Source organism: Acomys minous, assembly GCF_964271855.1.
Source record: "Acomys minous genome assembly, chromosome: 15".
In the NCBI taxonomy this organism is placed as follows: Eukaryota; Metazoa; Chordata; class Mammalia; order Rodentia; family Muridae; genus Acomys; species Acomys minous.
Genome location: NC_140497.1, coordinates 99,660,867 through 99,682,128, shown reverse-complemented (window position 1 = coordinate 99,682,128; position 21,262 = coordinate 99,660,867). Strand labels below are relative to the sequence as shown.

Sequence of the window (21,262 nt, the reverse complement as noted above, 5' to 3'; positions counted from 1 at the left end):
CCTCAGTTGTACGCGTACTAAATTAAAAGTATAATTGGATCCTTGGTCACCAGCTATTGGCCTTTCTGAGCAACGGTTTCCACTACCTCATAACGATGATAAATTTTCCTACCCTTTGGCCTTGTCATGAATATGTAGGAAAGTTACACATGCGAACTGTTGTGACGGAGCCTGAACTTGGGCTCATCATTTTTAAAAAAGATTTATTTATTTATTATTATGTATACAGTGCTCTGCTTGCATGTACATCTGTAAGCCAGAAGAGGGCATCAGATCACATTACAAATGGTTGTGAACCACCATGTGCTTGCTGGGAATTGAACTCAGGACCTTCAGAAGAGCAGGTGGCGCTCTTAACCACTGAGCCATCTCTCCATCCCCTGTGCACATCATTTTATCAGGCCACAGGTTACTCCTCTTCCCTGTAACCTGCTCCCCGCTCCCCCAGGACACAGTCATAGTGAGTAGCCCGCTAAGGGAAGGCTATAGGAATGGGTAGAGAGATTAACGAATCACTGGGAACCAAGCTCTTGGTATTTAGAAGTGTGAGCCGTAGTTTTGCCGGCTGAGCTATCGCTCCAGCCCCAGCTAACGGTACACCAGCACATGAAGGCTGTGGTGACAGACCAAGGCTACGTGGATTTCTGTGCTATTCTGAGACAAAACTGAAAACCACCAAGACTCGGGAATCCTAACTGCGATACCATTAGCCCATCTTTCCCCGGGCCCCATACCCTGCAAGACTGGTCTCGAACTCATGATCTTCCTGCCTCTATCTCTCTTTCAGCAAACCCTACTGGCGTGTGCCACCACATGCCCATCTTAATTAGCTACCTCCCACAGGGGCTGTGAGAACTCTTATTAAGGTTGCTTCATTCACTTGGTTGAGCAATCCTAACCGGGGCTGGCTGTCAGAGCTGAAGGGCCAACGCTAGAGGGGGCAGGACCTGTGAGAGGTAGCACTGCGAGGGTTGTGGGTTTGAAGCTCACCAGTCAGGAAGTGAGGCCGACAGACGGAAGGGCGGGCAGGGTAGAGGAGTTCTGGGGAACAGCAGAAGGGGCCTTCTGAAGTTTTGGGGGTGCGGGGTCATGGGCTTCAGGGCCAGAGGTGGTTGTTAGTCTGGCAAGGCCGGTCTGCGCAACATGCATGCCCACAGGCAGTTGGCTATAGCCACAGTAAGAGCAGAAGTCAGGCGACATGAGGTGGCCAAGCAGGCTCTAAGCCGACTCAGGAAGCTGGCAGAGAGAGTGGGTGACCCTGAACTCCGAGACGGGATCCAGGCCTCACTGGACAGCATACGAGGTAAGAGATGCATTGATCCCTGACTTGGCTGCTTTGGGGAACCAGCACGGGATACAGAAATGCTTACCTGTGTCTTAACATAGTTTCTCACTATTCAAGCAGCCACTTCCTAGTTCTTAAGATGGAGTTGGGAAGAAAATATCTGGAGGATGAAGAGAAAGGCATGTGTGTGTGGTGTGTGTGTGTGGGGGGGGTATTATTATTCCTCTGTCCAAAACTCCATCTGAACAAAATGCAGGTCACTGTGGAGCTGACCTTCTTGGCAGTAGGGAGTGGATAGCATTGGGGACAGAGACTGTGAGAGACATACAAGACCCATTAGTCCTTGCCTGAGGAGTCTAGAACAGGAAACAGCCAGGGCAGGAGGTTCTGGGAGTCACTACTGTGTTCATTCCCAGGACCCACTAGAGATCAGTGACCTCTTGTTCTCCAGCTGTGGAGAAACACAGAGAACATGCGTGCCTGCGCGTGCGCGCATGTGTGTTACACCAAGAGTGTCGGGTTTTCAGATACACTAACCCTTAAAACTCCCATGCTTCGTACAGCTCCGGTGCGGCGAGGTCCACAGGGCTTGCCTCAGTCTCCTCTCCTTCTGTGCTCCCGGTCTTGTCTTCCCCTCTACCTCCTTCCTCTCTGCCTCCTTAGTGCCATTAGAGTAAGTGATGACAACACAGGGAGGAAGTGCTGTCATGGCAACACCATCCGCCACATCCTCCTGCCCACTGTAGCCTTGGATCCTGTGGTGGGGCCCTGGCAAGTCTGTCCTCCATCCACAAGGCCCACGGAGGACCTGGGGGTCCAGTTATGTTTCATCCATGTCTGGATGCCCAAGAACTCAGAGCAGCAGGCTTCCTTGTCAGTTGTGTCAGGCAGAAGCCCATCCTCCTTCAGACCCTGGTCAGTCCAATTGTAAGTCCTCTCCGTCCTTGGCTACTTCTCCCAGAAGGGGGCGTCAAACAAAACAAAACAAAACAATTTGGAGGAAGGGTTCGTTGTTTCATTTTTCAGTGGGAGAGTCCCATTCCCTTCGCATGTCTCTCTCTTCTCTCTAGCCTTCTGAAGCTAGTGTCTCAGCTCCTGCACTCTACCCTTTGATAGGAACCGCTCCTGGGTGTTCCCTGATCTCCAAAGCGAGACCTGGTGAGGGTGGTCTATAGAACTGGCTGGGGAGAAATTCTAGATTCCCACCTCAGTCTAAAATAGTGTGGGGCTGGGGCCAGGCAAAGAAAGGGCTAGTGTGATGGGGACACACTGAGCAATCCTAGCATTACAGTCTCACAACACAGAATGGAGCAGGACTGAGCGTTCTAGGGCAGCCTCGGTTACACAGCAAGTCCGAAACCAGCCTCAGACTCGGCTACGTAATAAGCAGCTAACAAACTCTTACAAAGGATGGTAAAGAGAGAACAGGCATGGAGGAGACTGTCTCTCCATATTGTTTTGTGTGGTGTATGTTTGCTGGGGATAGAACCCAGGGCCTCCAGGCCTCCTACACGCCAGGCTCCACCACTCTACAAATCTGGTCCAACACTACCTTTTTTTTTTTTTTGAGATTGGGGTTGGATGCTGCTGTCTATCCCAGGCTATCATTGTGTAGCTCAGGCTGGCTTAAAACTTTCAGCTATCCTCCTGCCTCAGCTTTCTCAAAAGGGTGCACCACCTCACCTGGCAAGACTCTTTTTGTAAGTACTTTTCATAAGTAATTTGTTCTACTCTGAGGCAGAATTCTGTTCCTACTAAATATAAAGAAAAACTGAGGCTGCCCCTCCCCCAAATATTAAATAGCTTAACAATTCCCCTTTATGGAATTGTCTCCTTCATGAAAAATTAGGGTGGGTCTCCTGTCCTGAGGACGGTTGTCATCCGGTTTGAAGGGCACTCCCTAAGAAACCACTGACCTCCAAGATAGGATCTGGGAGAGAGCCGGTATGGGTCTCTGGAGAACAGAGAACTCCCCATCCCTTCGGCCCCCAACCCTTACCCCCTACCAGGCCGATCACAGTGCTGGCTCCTGCCTCCAAGAGCCGCCCACGGCAGCCCTTATTATAGTCTCAGCCGCGTCAAGAGGGTGGGACGCCAAATCAAAGGACCGCCAAGGCTCCAGATCTCGGGCAGAGGTCTCCAAGGCTTCAGAGGGACCTTCTTCCTTCCAGCCCACCCCCTCCTCCCTTCACGGGGGGTCTCAGTCTCTCTTCTGCACAGGCTCATGCTTCTCTGTCCTCCTGGAGGACAAAGCCTTGAACTCCAAAGCCCCTAAAGGGGCGGTGACGCGGCGCAAATATTGTCCATTCACACCGTTACCCCCAACCCCCTTTTAACCTGCTGTAATACATAGAGCTCAGGAGAAAATGAACGGAAACACCTAAAGACTGGGTTCCAGATGCCTCAACTGAGGGGGGTCCCTTGTGCCCAGGGAGCAAAATCCCCCGCAGGTGGGAAACCAGGTGTGACAGTAGTTGCCTTCACTAACCAGCGTCCCCTGATTGGTCTCCCACCCATCCTACACACCGATTCCTCCTCTCCGCTTACCCCCGCTGCTGCTTCTGAGGCACTCTTGGAGCTACGGTTGCTATGGAGACTAGATGCATTTTGGAATGGGGGTGTGTGTGTGTCAATCGGTAGATGTATTTCTTCCACCTTGAGCTGGGGCCTTTGACTCACGCTGCAGCTGAGTCTCCGAAGCCTTCGTCGTTTCCCCCCTCCAGAGGCAACCCCCTCCCTTCCTACCCTGCTAAGTTCCTTGTTTGTCCCCATCCCTGGGGAACACTTTCCAAGTTCACTTTGGGACAATCAACCGAAGTCGCAGTGCTGTGAAAGTATTCAGTATGGGGTGGGAGTGGGGATGGGAGATGGAACTGGACGATGAGAAAGGAGACTCATTCAGGTACCCCCCAGAAGGGAAAGAAAGGGGGTCCTGGGAAGGGATTTCAGGGCTCCTCACTTTCCCATTTCAGCTTCCGCAGAGTTGACAGAGGCCAAAAGAGAGTTCCCTCTGTTCCCTGTACCTGTCCAGCCAATAGATCAGTTTTTACCTTTGTCCCTAAATGTCACACGTTCGTGTTCCCTAATCTTGGTGTGAGAAAGGCGGGGGCTAGGTAGTTGGTGGAGGTGAATCCAAGTCCCAAGGAAATCCAGTCCAGGTTTTGGGAGGAAAATCCAGTCCTGGATTTTGTACTGCCTTAGCAGACAGCGGTGCTGGGGTTGGGGGGGGGGTAAGAGATGGGATGGGGGGGGGCCCGCGGGCCGCCTCCTCCTCAATGTGAGGGGAGCGCCCGGACACAACGCGCATCCGGACCGAGCGGATCCCGGGCGAGCCCCCCCACCCGGACTCTTCTCCAAGATCCACGCCCCTCCCCTCCCAGACCCCAGACCCGTGGGTTCCTACCCGCTCCCGTTCCCTGTTCCCTCCCTCACCGCTTCTAATATCTCCATCCCTTGCATCCTCTCCGTGCTCCTGCGAATCCCCCGCACAGACAGCCTCACTAGTCTCCTACCCTCAAGACCCCCCCCCTTTCCCACTGCATCCGCGGCCTCTGCCCATTGAGTCCGCATTCCCGCCCCTGCCTTCCCCTCACCGGTGCTTCTCCCTCAGCCCCCAGTCCCCTTTTCTGCCCCTTTTTCCTTCATCCCATTTGCCCCCACTACTGTCCTCCCCACCCTCCTCCGCCCATCTCAGCGCCCCCACCCAGGCTGGGGTACACGGTCCGGCGCGCCTCCCTGGAGCAGCACTAAGGTCCCGGGGCTCCAAGGGGGTGGGGGCACAGGGCGGGGAGCATGGGGAGGGGGCGCCCCATGTGATGGGAGGGGGGCGCAAGAGGAGGCGGCGGAGGCGGCGGCGACAGCGGAGCCGGGCCGGGGGCTCAGCGGGGTCCGAGGGCTGGGGGCAGCGAGCAGGGCGGCCCCATGGCTGGGCCCCCCTGAGGCAGTCCCGGGGAGTCCCCTCCCCTCCCCAGCTCGGGGGTCTCCGGGCCCCATGAGCCGGGGCGCGGGCGCGCTTCAGCGCCGGACAACGACCTACCTCATCTCGCTGACCCTGGTCAAGCTCGAGTCGGTACCTCCACCGCCACCTTCTCCGTCTGCAGCCGCGGCCGGCACCCCCGGGGCCAGAGGCTCCGAGCCCCGAGATCCTGGCAGCCCCCGAGGCGCGGAGGAACCCGGCAAGAAGCGGCATGAGCGTCTCTTCCACCGGCAGGATGCGCTGTGGATCAGCACCAGCAGCGCGGGCGCCGGGGGCGCGGAGCCCCCCGCGCTGTCCCCGGCTCCGGCCAGTCCGGCTCGCCCGGTCTCCCCAGCTCCGGGCCGCCGACTGTCTCTCTGGGCCGCCCCTCCGGGACCCCCACTCTCCGGGGGGCTGAGCCCGGACTCCAAGCCCGGGGGCGCCCCCTCTTCCTCCCGGCGCCCTCTACTCAGCAGCCCGAGCTGGGGGGGTCCAGAACCTGAAGGCCGGACGGGTGGCGGCGTTCCGGGCTCGTCCTCCCCGCATCCTGGCACCGGCAGCCGAAGGCTCAAGGTGGCGCCTCCTCCACCGGCTCCCAAGCCTTTCAAGACCGTGACCACTAGTGGAGCCAAAGCCGGCGGGGGCAAGGGCGCGGGTAGCCGCCTGTCATGGCCCGAAAGCGAGGGCAAGCCCAGGGTCAAGGGGTCAAAGAGCACCGCCGGGACTGGAGCTTCGACCATTGCGGCCGGCGGGGGAGGGGGCTCTGCAGTTACGACCCCCGGAGGGGTCGGGACTGGGGCTGGAGCGAGAGGGAAGCTGTCCCCTCGGAAAGGCAAGAGTAAGACCTTGGACAATAGTGACTTGCACCCAGGACCCACTGCCGGCTCTCCTCCGCTCACCGTGCCAGCCACCCCAGTTCCAGCCACTTCTATCACTGCCGCCTCCACGCAGGCCCTCGGGCCTGCACCCCCTATCACTCTGGAGCCACCAGCTCCAGGGTTGAAAAGGGGCCGGGAGGGCGGCCGAGCCTCCACTCGTGACCGCAAGATGCTCAAGTTTATCAGCGGTATCTTCACCAAGAGCACAGGGGGGCCTCCTGGCCCTGGGCCCCTTCCGGGACCCCAAGGCATGTCTTCCAGCAGCGGGTCCAGGGAGCTGCTGGGCGCAGAGCTACGCGCCTCCCCTAGTGAGTAGGAAGGGTAGGGGCCCGAGACACCTGGATGTTTACTTGGGGTTGGGTGGGGGGTCGCTGTGCAACGAGGGGAGCTTTTTTCTTGGGTGGCTGGGGGAGCCCGGCTCGCTCCTCTACCAAGAGCTAAGGCCAAGGATAGGAAGAGGTCCTGGCTGTTTTCTGAGGTCTGTGCTTCCTGGGATGCTATGGTTGAAGTCTACTGTAGGAAATCACCCCCACAGAGGCTGCAGACCCCCAACCCCAGTCCTGGTTGGATCCTGGAAACTAGGCGATATAGGTTTGCCTTCTGTGGAGGGGACATTGGAGGTGCAGGGGATGTGGAAACCTCAGTTTCCCCGGAGTAACTGGCACAGGTGGTGTGGCGGTGACCTTGTAGGCAGTTCCTCGCTAGAGACCGGTCTCCTGGCTTGAGAGCCGGCTGGTGGCTTTTCCAAGCACTGAAAGGTGGATTGGGCGGTTCTTGAGTGAGCGGGGGTTGGAACGTGCAGATTTAAATGTGAACTGAGAAGGGGGGTAGATAGGAAGCCTGGCTTCCCGCACTACCCACCCCCGCCCCACGGCGGCGTTGAAACCCGCCCGGGGCTGACCCCGGAGTGAGTCAGGGGGCGGAACTGCTTCAAAGACAATTCTTACCCCGGGAGACTTGGGAGGCCATACAGGGAGGCAGCCTTATTTATTTCTTTTTCTGGAGGGGTGCTTTTATTATTTTCTAACTGGTAGAGACGGGCGCGTGGGGTGGGGGTGGGGGGTGCGACCGACGACTGGGTTCCGCTCACGTTCCCCCGGAGGGGAGGCGGGTCTGGAAGCGGGGGCGGACCCGGGGGTTTGGCTCCGGAGCGGGTGGGAGCAGATGGCTCCGGATCCCCGAGTTCCCGCCGCAGCTGCGGCGCCCCGGGAACGTCCGGCCAGTGTCAGGCGCGGGGGCTGGACCCGGCGGGCGCAAGGAGAATCTTTTCTCCCCAGGCCGGTGGTTTCTTTCTGCCTGGGGATTGAGCTTTAACACCCCCCCCCCCCCACACACACACCCGTTCTTTTGGAGGCCTTGGAGATCTAGGCAGAGGAAAATCCAAGTTCTGTCCCCTTGACGGATGGACAAGGGTTAGGACTACCTGTGCCACTGACCTTGAAAAAGGGCAGGGAACCCTCACCAATCTTCTCTCTGGTGAAAGAGATGGAAGAAGACCCAGTCCATTCTAGGACCCAGGCCTTCCCTTCTTGGATCTGCCCCAAGAATGTCACGGGGACACTCTAGTCTCCGTAGTGGAAGGACAATCGTTGCTAGTAAAGTCTTAGTCTGGTCTGGGGCAAGGACCCACGTTCCGGCTTGTGTTTAAGGGAGATGCAAACTGAAGTATTTTTGTCTTGCTAGCTCTGTTGCTAAGCAACCGCTGAGTGGTGGCAACAGCTGTGCAGAGAGCGGCTGGGATGGGAGGACTAGGGACCACTCTCAGACCTTAGCCAGTGTAGGCAGGGTCCTAGGGATTAGGTGAGCTCCTCAGAAAAGCGAGTGGCTGAGGGTGGAGAATGCTCCTAGGCCGAGTCTCCCTTAACTGTACCTTTCTCTTTTCAGAGGCTGTGGTCAATAGCCAGGAATGGACTTTGAGCCGCTCAATTCCTGAGCTTCGCCTGGTAGGTAACCCAGCCTTTTGGCTTGCAGGAAAGGGTTGCCTGCCCCTCAGAACTCTTTTGGTTTGTTTGTTCTTCCGAGACAGGGTTTCCCTGTGTAGCCTTGCCTGTCCTGGACTCGCATTGTAGATCAGGCTGGCCTCGAACTCAGGAATTCACCTTCCTCTGTCTGCTGGGATTAAAGGCTTGCGCCACCAATGCCCGCCCGGCTCCCTCGGCACTCTTAATTCTCTCCCTTCACCACTCCACTCCATGAGAGAACCAAGACCTCTCTGAGTAGAACGTTCAATTGATGCCTAGGCTTATGCCATGCTACACAAACAAGTTTAATGTGTTTACTAAACAACACACAAAATGGGCATTGTTCAGTTTGTGGCCTATCGGCCTTGGGACCGTTTCTTTCCATGGCAAGCCCTTCTCTTTCCAGCAGACTGGAAGCCTTGAAGGTCCTTATTTGGTGGCCTGATGCTGCCAGTCTCTAGCATTAGCAGAGCCAACTTCTTGCCTTTTTTTTTCTTGTTGTTGTTGTTTTGAGACAGGGTTTCTCTGTGTAGCCTTGGCTGTCCTGGACTCAATTTGTAGACCAGGCTGGCCTCGAACTCACAGTGATCCGCCTGCCTCTGCCTCCCAAGTGCTGGGCCCTTTCTTAACTCCTACTGTCCTCCCTGTCTCTCCGTTAGGGTGTGCTGGGTGATGTCAGAAGTGGGAAATCTTCCCTCATCCACAGATTCCTCACGGGCTCATACCAGGTGCTGGAGAAGACGGAGAGTAAGTTCCCGGGAGCTAGAGTGAGCTAAAGCTTGGGGACAAGGGACCCAACAGCAAGACCAGTACCTGGGGCGGGTACCAGGATGGCACAACAGCTAAAGTTCAGGGCCTGTGGAAGGCTTGGTGACCTGTCCTCTTCTGACCTATCAAACATCTCAACTCTTCTGGGCAGGCGAGCAGTACAAGAAGGAGATGTTGGTGGATGGGCAGACCCACCTGGTGCTGATCCGGGAGGAAGCAGGAGCACCCGATGCCAAGGTGAGGCATGGAAGCAGTGTCAGTAATAGGCCGGCTAGGGTCACCCCCCCCCCCCCGCCTTGCTAGGAGCCCCTCTGAGTGGTATGCAGAGCGGGTGTCCTGTATGACCCTCTGTTTGCCCTCTCATCCCCTGCAAGTTCTCAGGCTGGGTGGACGCTGTGATCTTCGTCTTCAGCCTGGAGGATGAGAACAGCTTCCAGGCTGTGAGCCGTCTCCACGGGCAGCTGAGCTCCCTTCGCGGGGAGGGACGAGGAGGTCTGGCCCTGGCTCTGATTGGGACCCAAGGTAAGGAGGAGAAGTGGAGGCCACCCTGGTTGATAAATCGGCAAGGTGTCGGGACTGGCTCGTTAGATTCCAGCAGCCCTCTAGAGGGAGCCTGATGTCCAAATAAGGAAGCAAAGAGCCAGACAAGGTCTGAGCGGAGGAAAGCGGACAGCCTGGGAGGGAAGGACAGCCGTAATGGCCATCCCTGTTACTTACCTTGTGCTCACATCACCATTTCTGACGCCATTACCGTGGGACACAGAGAAAATGTCAAGTTCTCGTGTGGATAGAAAGCCTTTCCCTTCAGCTGGGTCAGGCTGACACTGTTTAAAAGACATCTCTCTGCAAACAGAGGAAACAAGGAAATCAGGAGAGCCGAAAGTTTTCAGTCCTTCTCATAGTGGCTCAGAAGCATTCCACGACAGGAGGAATGCTGCCACCACCCATCACTGTCCAGCTGGTGGGATGCTCCGTGTGGCTGGCTGCACATGCTGCTGCAGGTGCAGGCCTCCCACCTGTCTCTTGCCTCTAGAATGAGCACCCCACCTGTTACCTATAGGTTTTCAACTTGCTAGTTCCCAGGCCAGGTGTCCTCTCACTTAGGTCTCGGGGTCAGTGAGTTTTCAGGACGTTTATCACCTGTGAGTCTCAGCCATCGTCAGGAAGCTTTGGTGAAACAGACAGACAGACAGACACATATGACATAGACACACAAACATGACACAGATACACAGACACACATATGACATAGACACACAGACAAACATGACACATACAGACACACAGACACGTAGAGACACACAGAGAAAGACACATACGACATAGACAGACAGACATACAGCACACACACACAGAGACAGACACTTACATGGACAGACACATACAGACACACATATAGACAGACACACACAGACACATACACACACAGAGGCCGACTGAACTTTGTCTAGGCCCAGTCCTCACACAGGGCCTCACACAATAACTGTCCACCTGAGGACAGATGTCCCCCCACACCCCACTTCTAGGTCTAGCTGGGCTCCAAACACATGACAGAAGGGATCTCACGAACATTGGAGGAAGGGCCCTCACCAGCCCTGCCCCTTTCCTGTCCCCTTAGACAGGATCAGTGCGTCCTCTCCTCGAGTGGTGGGTGATGCTCGCGCTAGGGCTCTGTGCACAGACATGAAACGCTGCAGCTACTATGAGACCTGCGCGACCTATGGGCTCAACGTGGACCGGGTCTTCCAGGAGGGTGAGTGTGGAAGGCCCCAGCAGGTGACAGTGAAAAGCTAGAGATCCTGGGGTACTCCAGAGGCCCAGTATCTTTCTCTCTGTGTTTCCTAGTGACAGGAGTTGGCTCCTGGGAGGCAGGAGGGGCCTAGGGGACCTATGGAAATGTCAGTTAACCCCCAGATTGTTTCTGGGCTGGAGGATCTGGTGAGGCCATGGGTGTCATGGAGGCCCCAGTGACAGGGAAGTTGGGGCATCTCAGAGGAGCACATGGCTATCTGTGCTGCTCATGACTCCCTCCCCTCCCCTTCAGTGGCCCAGAAGGTGGTGACCTTGCGAAAACAGCAACAACTCCTGGCAGCCTGCAAGTCCCTGCCCAGCTCGCCCAGCCATTCAGCTGCTTCCACCCCTGTTGCGGGCCAGGTGAGTTGGGGTGCCAGGGGCTAATGTCAAACTCAGGAGCGAGGAGATGAGTGGGATTAGAAGAGATGGCTCAGAGGTTAAGAGCACTGGCTGCTCTTCCAGAGGTCCTGGGTTCAATTCCCGGCAACCACACGGTAGCTCCCAACCATCTACGCTGGGATCTGATGCACTCTTCTGACATGCAAGTGTACATGCAAACAACGTGTTCATATACACAAATAAAAAAATCTTTAAAAAAAAAACCAATCTTTTTTAAAAAAAAGATTTATCTATTTTATGTATGAGTACACTGTCTTCATGCACACCAGAAGAGGGCACCAGATCGTGTTACAGATGGTTATGAATCACCATGTGATTGCTAGAATTGAACTCAGCCAGTGCTCTTAACTGCTGAGCCCTCTCTCCAGCCCAAATAAATAAATCTGTTTTGTTTTGAAGACAGAATTTGTCTGTAGCCCTGGCTGTCCTGGACTTGCTTTGTAGACCAGGCTGGCCTGGAACGTACTGAGATATGCCTGCTTCTGCCTCTCAAGTGTTGGGATTTATAGGCGTGCGCCACCATGCCCAGCTTTAAATAAATCTTAAAAGAAAGAAAGAAACATCGAGGCCAGGCAGTGGCGATGCTCGCCTTTAATCCCAGCACTTGGGAGGCAGAGGCAATCTGAGTTCGAGGCTAGCCTGGTCTACAGAGCGAGTTTCAGGACAGCCAGGGCTACACAGAGAAACCCTGTCTCAACCCCTCCCCACCAAAAAAGAAGGGGGAAAAGTAACATTGAACTGGAAATCAGCCAAGCTCAGGGTGCCATTTGTGACATCTAAGCAAGTTGCCTTCCCCCACTCAGGTTACCTGCGCTGTTGCACTGCACAGTACTTGGGAAGTCAAACTTGGTTAAAAAAAAAAAAACAAAAAAACGTAAAGCAGTGTGACGGTGCTGGGGAAGATAAGTGATGCTTGTGGCAGGATGAGTGGATAACAGTGACAAGAGGGGATGTCCCATACCGGGAAGTCAGCTGAGCTTGGTGGGCACGGATGCGAGCTCTGCTGACCCCTCTGTGTGCTTCCAGGCCAGTAACGGGGGCCACACAAGCGATTATGCTTCCTCCCTCCCTTCCTCACCCAACGTTGGACACCGGGAGCTCCGAGCGGAGGCGGCCTCAGTGGCTGGATTGAGCACCCCAGGCTCTCTGCACAGAGCAGCCAAGCGAAGGACCAGCCTTTTTGCGGTATTGGGCCATGCTGAACCTTCTTTTCCTTCTGTGCTATTGCCTGCCCATCCTCCTTAGCCTCTGGACCACTGTGTCCGGTGCTTCCTCTGTCTTTTTACCGTCCTTCTTCCATCACTGTATCCTACCCACCCACTGGCTAATTCCAACAACCATTCCAGAACCGCCGGGGCAGTGATTCTGAGAAGCGCAGCCTAGACAGCCGAGGAGAGACAACAGGCAGTGGGCGAGCCATCCCCATTAAGCAGGTAAGAGGTTTAGGAGCTGAAGAAAGGGTGCAGAGCGGCTGCTCCCGGCTGCCTTGTCTCCCACGTGTCTTCCTGCTCTCCAGAGCTTCCTGCTAAAGAGAAGTGGCAACTCCTTGAACAAAGAATGGAAAAAGAAGTACGTGACTCTGTCCAGTAACGGCTTTCTACTCTACCACCCCAGCATTAACGTGAGTAGCAGGCATGGTCCACACAGAAAACCTTGGGGGTGTGACCCTCTAGTTCTTTCTTTGCCTCTGACAAGTCCCCACATCACCAGTCCTGTTCTCTTAGGCTCATCATCCCGGTTTAGAGCCCACCCTTGCCCATGGTGGGGGCAGAGGGTAAATTTCTTTGCCCTCAGGAACTTGGAATCTTGAGGGAAAGTAGCGAGGACGGGCCTGTCCCTGGCCGACCATTCAGGGACTACTTCCAGGCCAAGTCTGACAGGTCTACTCCCTGTCGACCCATCCCAGTCAGCTCCCGAGGCCCTTTCTTTCTTTTATTTATTTATTTTTTTCAAGACAGAGTCTCTCTGTCTTGGCTGTCCTGGACTAACTTTGTAGACCAGGCTGGCCTCAAACTCAGAGCGATCTGCCTGCCTCTGCCTCCCGAGTGCTAGGATTAAAGGCGTGCGCCGCCGCCACCACCACCCGGTTCCAGAGCCCCTTTCTACCTTGTATTACTGCCTAACTCCCAGCACTCTCAAAGACCAGAACCACCCACCCACGCACCCTCAACCCTGTTCTGTACCTCTCTGCAGGATTACATCCACAGTACACATGGCAAAGAGATGGACTTGCTGCGAACAACAGTCAAAGTCCCAGGCAAGCGGCCCCCAAGGGCTATCTCTGCTTTTGGCCCCTCAGCCAGCATCAATGGGTTGGTCAAGGACATGAGCACCGTGCAGATGGGTGAAGGCCCAGGTGAGTGGGGCCCATGACAAGGGGTCAGGGAGAGAGGCAGGGATGGAGGAAAGCGATGAGGAGAAGAGGGAGTTGGTGCTACCCTGGCTGTGTGGGGTGGGGCCCGGTAAAGAGGTACCATACAAGAGGGAGGGCTGGGAGGCAGGGTCACTGATGTCTCCTCTCCCTCTCAACACAGAAGCATCTACTCCCACGCCAAGCCCCAGCCCCAGCCCTAGTTCCCTGCAGCTTCCGACAGACCAGACATCCAAGCATCTGCTGAAACCAGACCGGAATCTGGCCCGTGCCCTTAGCACTGGTCAGTAGGACCACCCTCCATCTCCTGGCTTCCAGAGCCAAACAGGATGCGGGTGGGAAGGGAAATGAGGCAGAGGCTTGGAGCGGAACAAATGTGTGAGGGAAGGAACACAGGGGTGTCTGCTGGGCGACTGGTACCAAGCTCATATGCCTCGTCTGTCATGGCAGTGAGGACAACTAGACTCGGAGGCAGTCTGCCTGCCTGAGCTCAGGTTCCTGGTTTCTTGCCCCCTTCTACTCCACAGGAAGTGTCTTTAAGGCAGTGGCTCTCAACCTATGGGTCTCGACCCCTTTCTAAACATCCTTATATTATGATTCATAACAAACAAAATTACACTTAAGAAATAGCAACAAAATGACAGGGCGTGGTGGCTCGTGCCTTTAATCCCAGCACTCGGGAGGCAGAGTCAGGAGGATCTCTGTGAGTGAGTTCGAGGCCAGCCTGGTCTACAGAGTGAGTCCAGGATAGCTAAGGCTAACACAGAGAGAACCTATCTAAAAAAAAAAAAAAAAACAACCAACAAAATAAAACAAAAAAAACCCCAAAAGAAATAGCAACAAAAATAACTTTATGATTGGGGAGATCACCACAATAATGAGGAGCTGTATTAAAGGGTCGCAGCATTAGGAAGGTTGAAAACCTCTGCACTAAGGCTTAAAAAACTGAGGGACTTAACCAGCATCAAGCCTTCAGTGTTTGGAAATTATATTTACAAATTACAAACACACACAGACACACAGACACACACACACACAGACACACACACACACACACACAATATACACATACGCATGAACAGGAAGCGACAGTGTAACAGATGTTCCTCACAACAACTTACCAGGTCAAGACTGCTACTCCCCATTTTAGGAATGAAAAACCTAAGGCCCAGAAGAGTAAGTTGCTCAAGGTCTCAGGGCCAATAAGTTGCAGTCAAGAGCTGAGTTCTGACTCTGAAGTATTCACTCATCTGTCCACCTCCCCAGGAATGATCCGGGGTGGGGTGGCGGTGGGGGCCCCTGGACAGGGCCAGCTGAGAAAGTGCCAGTTAGTTCAGGGCAGGACACAAGCTGTAAAGAAGTCTATGGAAGGCCAACTGAAGCACTCTGTCCCCCCTCCCTAAGACTGTACCCCATCTGGAGACCTGAGTCCCCTGAGTCGGGAACCCCCACCTTCTCCCATGGTGAAGAAGCAGAGGAGGAAGAAGTTGACCACGCCATCTAAGACGGAAGGCTCAGCTGTGCAGGCTGAAGGTGAGGCTGCGGTGTGCACCGGCACTTCCGCTCTGGACCCTCATCCCCTGTACCCGGACCCCTGACCTCGCTCCTGTGGAGCAGGAAGAGTGCCTGAGCTGAATGCCTGACTGTCACCACCACTGCACATAACTGAGTGGGAAAACAGACGGACACCAACCAGCTCCTGTCCCTTCCCTGTTTGCAGCCCCTTGTTCTGTTCCTCCGGCCTTCTAGTTCCCGCCCTCACCTGCACTACTGACTCCATCCTCTGCATCCAAATCTAGGACTGCAGCCCCTGAACTCAGTGTCCATATAGACTTCCCCAGCCCCTGCTCTCAGTAACCTAAGACTGGCCAAGAGCTCTTGGCCACGGATCCCTATACCTACCCCCAAACCCTCCCCCCTTTAACAACCCCTCACACCACCCTCTCCAGTTGTGCTGATGTTTAAGCCCCAGGTTCCTCATCCTAGCGTCTCGCCCCTTTCCTCCTGTTCACACAAATTCTGACACCCCACTCCCCCCAGAGACCAGGTTTCTCTCTGGCCACCGCACCCTGCCGCCCTGCCCTGAACCCATTCTCCTTTGGGTGCTCAGATCCGGGTTCCAGACCTGCCTACTCTCATGGCTCTTGGCTTCTGCTCCACTCCCGCTCTGGGGCCACTGACTACAGTTCTCCTTTCTCTCCCCCATCTGTCTGCCCTGCTCTTTCTCTGGCACTCTCCGTCACTGTCTCTCTCCCTCCGTCACCATCGCCTCCTCTTTCTTTTTCCTGGCCTCTCTATCTCTCTCTTGTGCTTTCTATTCTATCTCTGTCTCCTTCGCTTCGGGAAACCAGCCAAGCGCAAAATGTGGAAACTAAAATCCTTTGGTAGTTTAAGAAATATTTATAAAGCAGGTAACAAGTGGGAGCCGGGAGGGGTGCTAAGCTGGGGTGCAGAGGGGTGGAGGGGTGGGCCCTGCCTCTCCCTGCATGTGCTTGGGCTTCCTGCTGTTTGGCCACCCTTTGCTTCCCTTCCGTCCACTGTCCCCTCCCTCCCCCCAGGGGTTCCAAGGACTTCAGGGAGGAAGGGTTTGGGGAAGGCCTCCTGTTTGAACTCTGTCCCCCATGACCTCTCCCATCCACCCACCCAGAGGAGAACTTTGAGTTCCTGATTGTGTCCAGCACTGGTCAGACGTGGCACTTTGAGGCAGCCAGCTTCGAGGAGCGGGATGCCTGGGTCCAGGCCATCGAGAGTCAGATACTGGCCAGTCTGCAGTGCTGTGAGAGCAGCAAGGTCAAGGTAACCGTTTTGACTGTGGAGGGCTTAGCAGGAGTGGCTGAGGGTCAGAGGTGCCGGGATGTGTCAGTGTAACCTCTCCTCTGCTCTGTGCAGCTGCGCACTGACAGCCAAAGCGAAGCTGTGGCCATCCAGGCAATCCGCAATGCAAAGGGAAACTCTACCTGTGTGGACTGCGGAGCCCCCAGTGAGTGAGGGCGTTGCTGAGGGAACTGGGGATCCCAGGCTAGGGAGTTAGCTGCAGTCTGACGAACGGTGGGGGTGTCTTACTGTTGTATTCTGTCTCCAGACCCCACGTGGGCCAGTTTGAATCTGGGCGCACTCATCTGCATTGAGTGTTCTGGCATCCACCGGAACCTGGGCACACACCTGTCCCGCGTGCGTTCGCTAGACTTGGACGATTGGCCGCGGGAGCTGACCCTGGTGCTGACCGCCATTGGCAACGACACAGCCAACCGCGTGTGGGAGAGCGACACTCGGGGCCGTGCCAAGCCCACGCGGGACTCTTCGCGGTGAGGATAGAGGATCAGCGTGGAGGGCGTACGGTTCCTAGGAGATCCTGGTTAGAAGTCCCCTACAACTCTTTCCCTTGGTCCCTGGTCTTGCAGGGAGGAGCGTGAGTCGTGGATTCGCGCCAAGTATGAGCAGCTGCTGTTCCTGGCGCCTCTGGGCACCACGGAGGAGCCGCTTGGCCGCCAGCTGTGGGCCGCTGTGCAGGCCCAGGACGTTGCCGCCGTACTGCTGCTTCTGGCCCACGCGCGACATGGGCCGCTCGACGACACCAGCGTGGAGGACCCACAGCTCCGCTCGCCGCTGCACTTGGCAGCCGAGCTCGCCCACGTTGTCATCACACAGCTGTTGTTGTGGGTACGTGAGCGGAGAGGTAGGGAAAGGGAGCCTGGAGGTGGGCATGGAGGTGTCGGGTGGGTGGCGTGTCGGTGGAGGTCCCCTGGATGATGCGTGGTCACAGGGCCTTTTACTTCTGCAGTACGGCGCGGACGTGGCGGCCCGCGATGCTCAGGGCCGCACAGCCCTGTTCTACGCCCGCCAGGCTGGCAGCCAGCTGTGTGCCGACATCCTCCTCCAGCATGGCTGCCCGGGAGAGGGCGGTAGCACAGCCACCACGCCCAGCGCGGCCACCACCCCCAGCATTACCGCCACGCCCAGCCCGAGGCGCCGGAGCAGCGCCGCCAGCTTGGGCCGCGTGGACACTACGATCGCGCTGGTATAGTTGCCCAGCAGGGGGAGAGACACCCCCCCACCCCTGCACGGGCCGGGCACGACTAGACACCGGGTGGACCACTGGACAGATGCACCCACTCACCTCTCCAGTCCGCACCCCGCCCCACAGGAGCACTTCCTACCCCCTCGTGGGCACAGTCCCGCACGCCTCCCAGGAGACACAAACTCACCTCCCTCTCCCCAGCGAGGCATGGAGACCCTAGCTCAACACGCCCCTACTTCACTGTTTCCTTACTTGGATTGCTCTGGGTCTACCTGCTGGGTGTTCGTAGAAGGGCACGCCCTTGCACCTGTAAGGGCTCCTGGGTGCTTGGACTTGCTAGCTCGGCCCCCTAGGGGGCGGGAGGGGGGGGGGTGGGATCCAGTCCTGCCTGCAACCTACAAAATCTGGTGGCGGGAGCCGAAACCCAGGCTGGCTCCTGGGGCAACGCCATGCCAGAGGGAGGGGTTAGTACAAGGAGGACTAGCCCTGGGATTTGGGACCAATTTGGGGACCCCACCCCTTCCATGCTGATCTCACTGCCCAGTGAGGGGGAAGGGCAGCGAGGGGCAGGACCCCTGCTGCCCGTGGAGGTGGAGGGGTCCCCAACCCTTTCCGTGAAAGGGACCATGAGGAGTGGAAATATCCCCCTCTACTCTACCTGTGAATGGAAGCTAAAGAGCCAGGGGAAGCAGAGAGCCTGGGTCTTTCCCCTTACGATCTTGCGGTAGGGGGAGAAGGATTGGAACACGAGGGGGCTAGAGAGAGGGGCCTTGTAATTTATTGCTTTGTTCCCCAACATGGGGATGGGGTGGGTAGGGGCGAGGGGAGGGCATTTCAGGGTAGGGGAAGCCAAGGGTGGGCAGGGGTGGGGTGGGGTGGGGGTGCTCTCGGGTTGTGTCTGTGACCGTGACTGCGTACCTGTGACTGTGCAGCGCCCCGTGGTGATCTGGGGTAGGGGGCACCCCTACATTTGGGACCCCCTCCCCCATATTCCTTTCTGTCCAGCCCCTCTCTCACTGGAGCAGCTCCAGATTTGTTTCTCTAACCTTTGCTCCCTCCCAGCCAGGGCTGAGAGGGTGTGCAGTGGCTGGGAGGGTTTCAAGGTCCTGGCCCCATCCCCAGAGAGGGGGAGGTGGGACAGACGGACTTACCTGGCCCAGCCCTGCCTCCCTTAGTCAACCCAGGCTTTGGGCTGTCTGTGTCAGTGGTTTCCGGTCTTTCTTTTCTTTTTCTTTCTTTCTTTTTTTTTTTTTTCCTGGCTAAAATATTTTGCAAAAGACCAGGTAATTGGGGATGGGGGTGAAGAGGGGGCAGGGGTTGCCCCCCGTCACCTCTGAAGCAGGTGGTGTGAATCTTAACAGCAATTAAAGAGGAAGTGATTTTTGTCTAGGGGGTGAGATGCTGGTCTGTTATTGAACAGGCAGGTGAGGTCTGGTCTTGATGCTGGAACCATAGATGGGAAAAAGAAGACCTGGCAGAGGTGCTGGCTCCTGGGGTGGTGTTAGGACAGTACCCGCTAGCACAGAGGGAGTTCCAGCTTTGATCCTGAGTTTATGAGGTGGGAGAAACAGTAGGGACCTGAGAGCAGAAGACACCCAATCCATGCTTAGCCCGGGAAAGAGCTGGAGCAGGCTGGTGAGTCGTAGGCTGGGAAGGTGGCACTGTTGTGGTTCAAGAGGGAGCAGATTTGGTTTGAAACCTGGCCAACTGTTGCCTAGCTACGCTGAGAGGGCACTTGTAAGCGCTGAAATCCTGGGGAAGACTGCTGTCCTAGGCTAGCCAACTAACCTTGACTGCTAGACATCACAGCTAAAGGGGGCTGTGGGACACTAAGGACTGAAAGGGTGAAAGATTTCCCAACCAGTTGCAGGTCCTGGGGTCCACAGAGTCCATGCCTGCTGATGTGGGCATTTGCTATGGTGTCACCTGGTCATAGTGGCCTGAGCCACAGTGCTGCTTCTTGTGTAGAAGTGTAAGCAGCAGGCCTTACAAAGGCATGTAGGGTGGTACTAGGCTAATAGCAAAAGCAAGTTGGGCCCCTACACACTCTTGTCTACCTTGAGGAGTTGGTTGGTGGTACTGGCATCTTTGCGTAGAGTTGATTCTAAACCCTGGCATCCTCTAAAAGTGTTCATGTGTAGACATGCCAGGGAACTGAGTCTGGTCATAGCTCCAGAAAACAGGTTTCATCTGACGGTTGTTCAGGCTGTGTAATCACCTAAGCACGTCAGCCTGACCCAGGGAGGAGTAGACTCGAGGGCAGGGACAGACACAGATGCAGAACTGTGGTAAGGAGGGGTCAAAGACAAGACCTGGCCCACTCCACTGCCTGTCAGCTAAGACCCTTGCTCCTTTCCGTCCCCTCTACCTTCACACACGCCCTGCCTCAGCTCAGGGTGTTTGGGGAGGAAACAATGGCTGTGGGACAGAATGAAGTCACCTGTTGAGATCCGCGGGTCATAGAGAAAGGGTCAGATCACCAGCAGACCCTCTCCTCTGGCCCAGTAATTGATTTCTCACAATGGGTCACACATCAGTTTTGTGGGGCAAGGGATGAAGGGACAAAACTTCAAGCCCTCCAGGCTATGGCAGAACAGGACAGGCAAGCGGCTGCTCTTTTGGCACTCATGCAGCCCCTTAGTGACCATGCACTTCTACACTTGGGTTCTTGTCCCCAAAGCTCCCCACCCCTTTCTGGACGCCATCTGCCACACACCTGCTGTTCTAGTCCTTTGTTTGCCTTAGCACAGTCGAGGCTGGCTGACCTTTGTGGGAATTCTGCCAGAAGCCAAGAGAGAGGAAAAGGGAGTTTGTTATTCAAAGTTCAGACTGACTCAGTGTAGTGAGTTTTCTGTTTTCTGAGCATGCCATGGCACCAGTGCTGCTTTATCAGTCTGAGGGTGTCTCCTGTAACTCTACAGCAGCTTTTAGGGTCCTCTAAGACTTGCCTCCGCATGCTCATCCCTTCAGAGCTCAGAGGCTGGCTTAGTAGATAGATGACTGCTGTCCTATGCAAGCCCTATGATACTCACTGCTGCCCCCAGGAGGCCAGTGCCGGGTCAGCACAGGAAGGAAATGCTTGGTCTACGCTCTGATGAAAGGGTATGGATTTGAACCCTATGGCCACTCTTAAGACATGGAGGTGAGAGGCGGAACACTCCAAGTGTAACACACACATTCAGCATGGAGAGAGGTTGATCCCATGAACTCTCTGGAGATGGTATAGTGTCTCCAGCTAGGGGACCCCAGGGAGAAACTCTATTCTCAGATCCTCTACCCTGCGAGGGAACAGGGGCCAGAGGGACACAGAACTGCCCTTGCCAATCAGGAAGAGATGGAATCCCCGGGCCCACTCCACTTGTCTCTGCAATACTATGTAGCTGGCACGTGGGAAACAACTATCTCTGTCATGGCTGTGGGTGGGGAGTGGACACGGATGTGAGCAAGTGCGCGCACACACACACACACCGTGTCCAGCCAGTGGAATCTGGAGTACGCCCTGGGTGGGTGCGGGAGGGTCTCTGTGGTACACTTTTCACTTTAAGGATGTCAAGAGGGAGAGGACTGGGAAGGAATTGCTCCTGCCCAAGGGAGGCAACTGGACACAGCTTAGTGGTACTGTGCTCGCTCTCTGAGCACATTTGAGGCCCTAGGTTGGCTCCCTGGTTTGGCAAGATCTTTCCTAGAAATAAGGGAAAGGAGTGGAGGATGAGAGAGGGGATCAAAGGCCCTGTGGCTTAGTCAAGCTTTTAGGGTCCTCCAGGGCAGCACCTCCAAACGCTCAGCCCTGCAGAGCTGGGACACTGTAAGATGACTGCTGTCCTCTGTGAAGA

The 21,262-nt window shown here is 55.9% G+C and overlaps 1 protein-coding gene across 3 annotated transcripts; it reads left to right on the top strand.

Moving 5' to 3' along the window:
* Nucleotides 1-1,054: 1,054 nt before the first annotated feature.
* On the top strand, nucleotides 1,055-18,818 carry AGAP2 (ArfGAP with GTPase domain, ankyrin repeat and PH domain 2). 3 transcript variants are annotated; one of them, XM_084759567.1, is made up of 19 exons: nucleotides 4,527-6,426; nucleotides 8,003-8,061; nucleotides 8,739-8,826; nucleotides 8,999-9,084; nucleotides 9,222-9,369; nucleotides 10,466-10,600; nucleotides 10,892-11,001; nucleotides 12,067-12,225; nucleotides 12,387-12,473; nucleotides 12,557-12,661; nucleotides 13,234-13,396; nucleotides 13,575-13,694; nucleotides 14,816-14,944; nucleotides 15,763-15,822; nucleotides 16,059-16,207; nucleotides 16,301-16,391; nucleotides 16,494-16,716; nucleotides 16,813-17,071; nucleotides 17,193-18,818. In XM_084759567.1, the coding sequence occupies exons 1-19, from the start codon at nucleotides 5,277-5,279 to the stop codon at nucleotides 17,433-17,435; spliced, it is 3,564 nt and encodes a 1,187-aa protein (XP_084615693.1). In that variant the 5' UTR covers nucleotides 4,527-5,276; the 3' UTR covers nucleotides 17,436-18,818. The 3 variants fall into 3 exon arrangements, with proteins under 3 accessions (XP_084615695.1, XP_084615693.1, XP_084615694.1); XM_084759569.1 differs by lacking the exons at nucleotides 4,527-6,426; nucleotides 15,763-15,822 and adding an exon at nucleotides 1,055-1,303; XM_084759568.1 differs by lacking the exon at nucleotides 15,763-15,822.
* Nucleotides 18,819-21,262: the final 2,444 nt, after the last annotated feature.

Excerpts from the sequence above, each read along its gene's own strand:
- AGAP2 (XM_084759567.1), top strand. The coding sequence starts at position 5,277 with ATGAGCCGGGGCGCGGGCGCGCTTCAGCGCCGGACAACGACCTACCTC. Across the intron at positions 9,085-9,221 it reads CAGGAGCACCCGATGCCAAG|TTCTCAGGCTGGGTGGACGC; the intron begins GTGAGGCATGGA and ends ATCCCCTGCAAG. Across the intron at positions 17,072-17,192 it reads TCACACAGCTGTTGTTGTGG|TACGGCGCGGACGTGGCGGC; the intron begins GTACGTGAGCGG and ends TTACTTCTGCAG.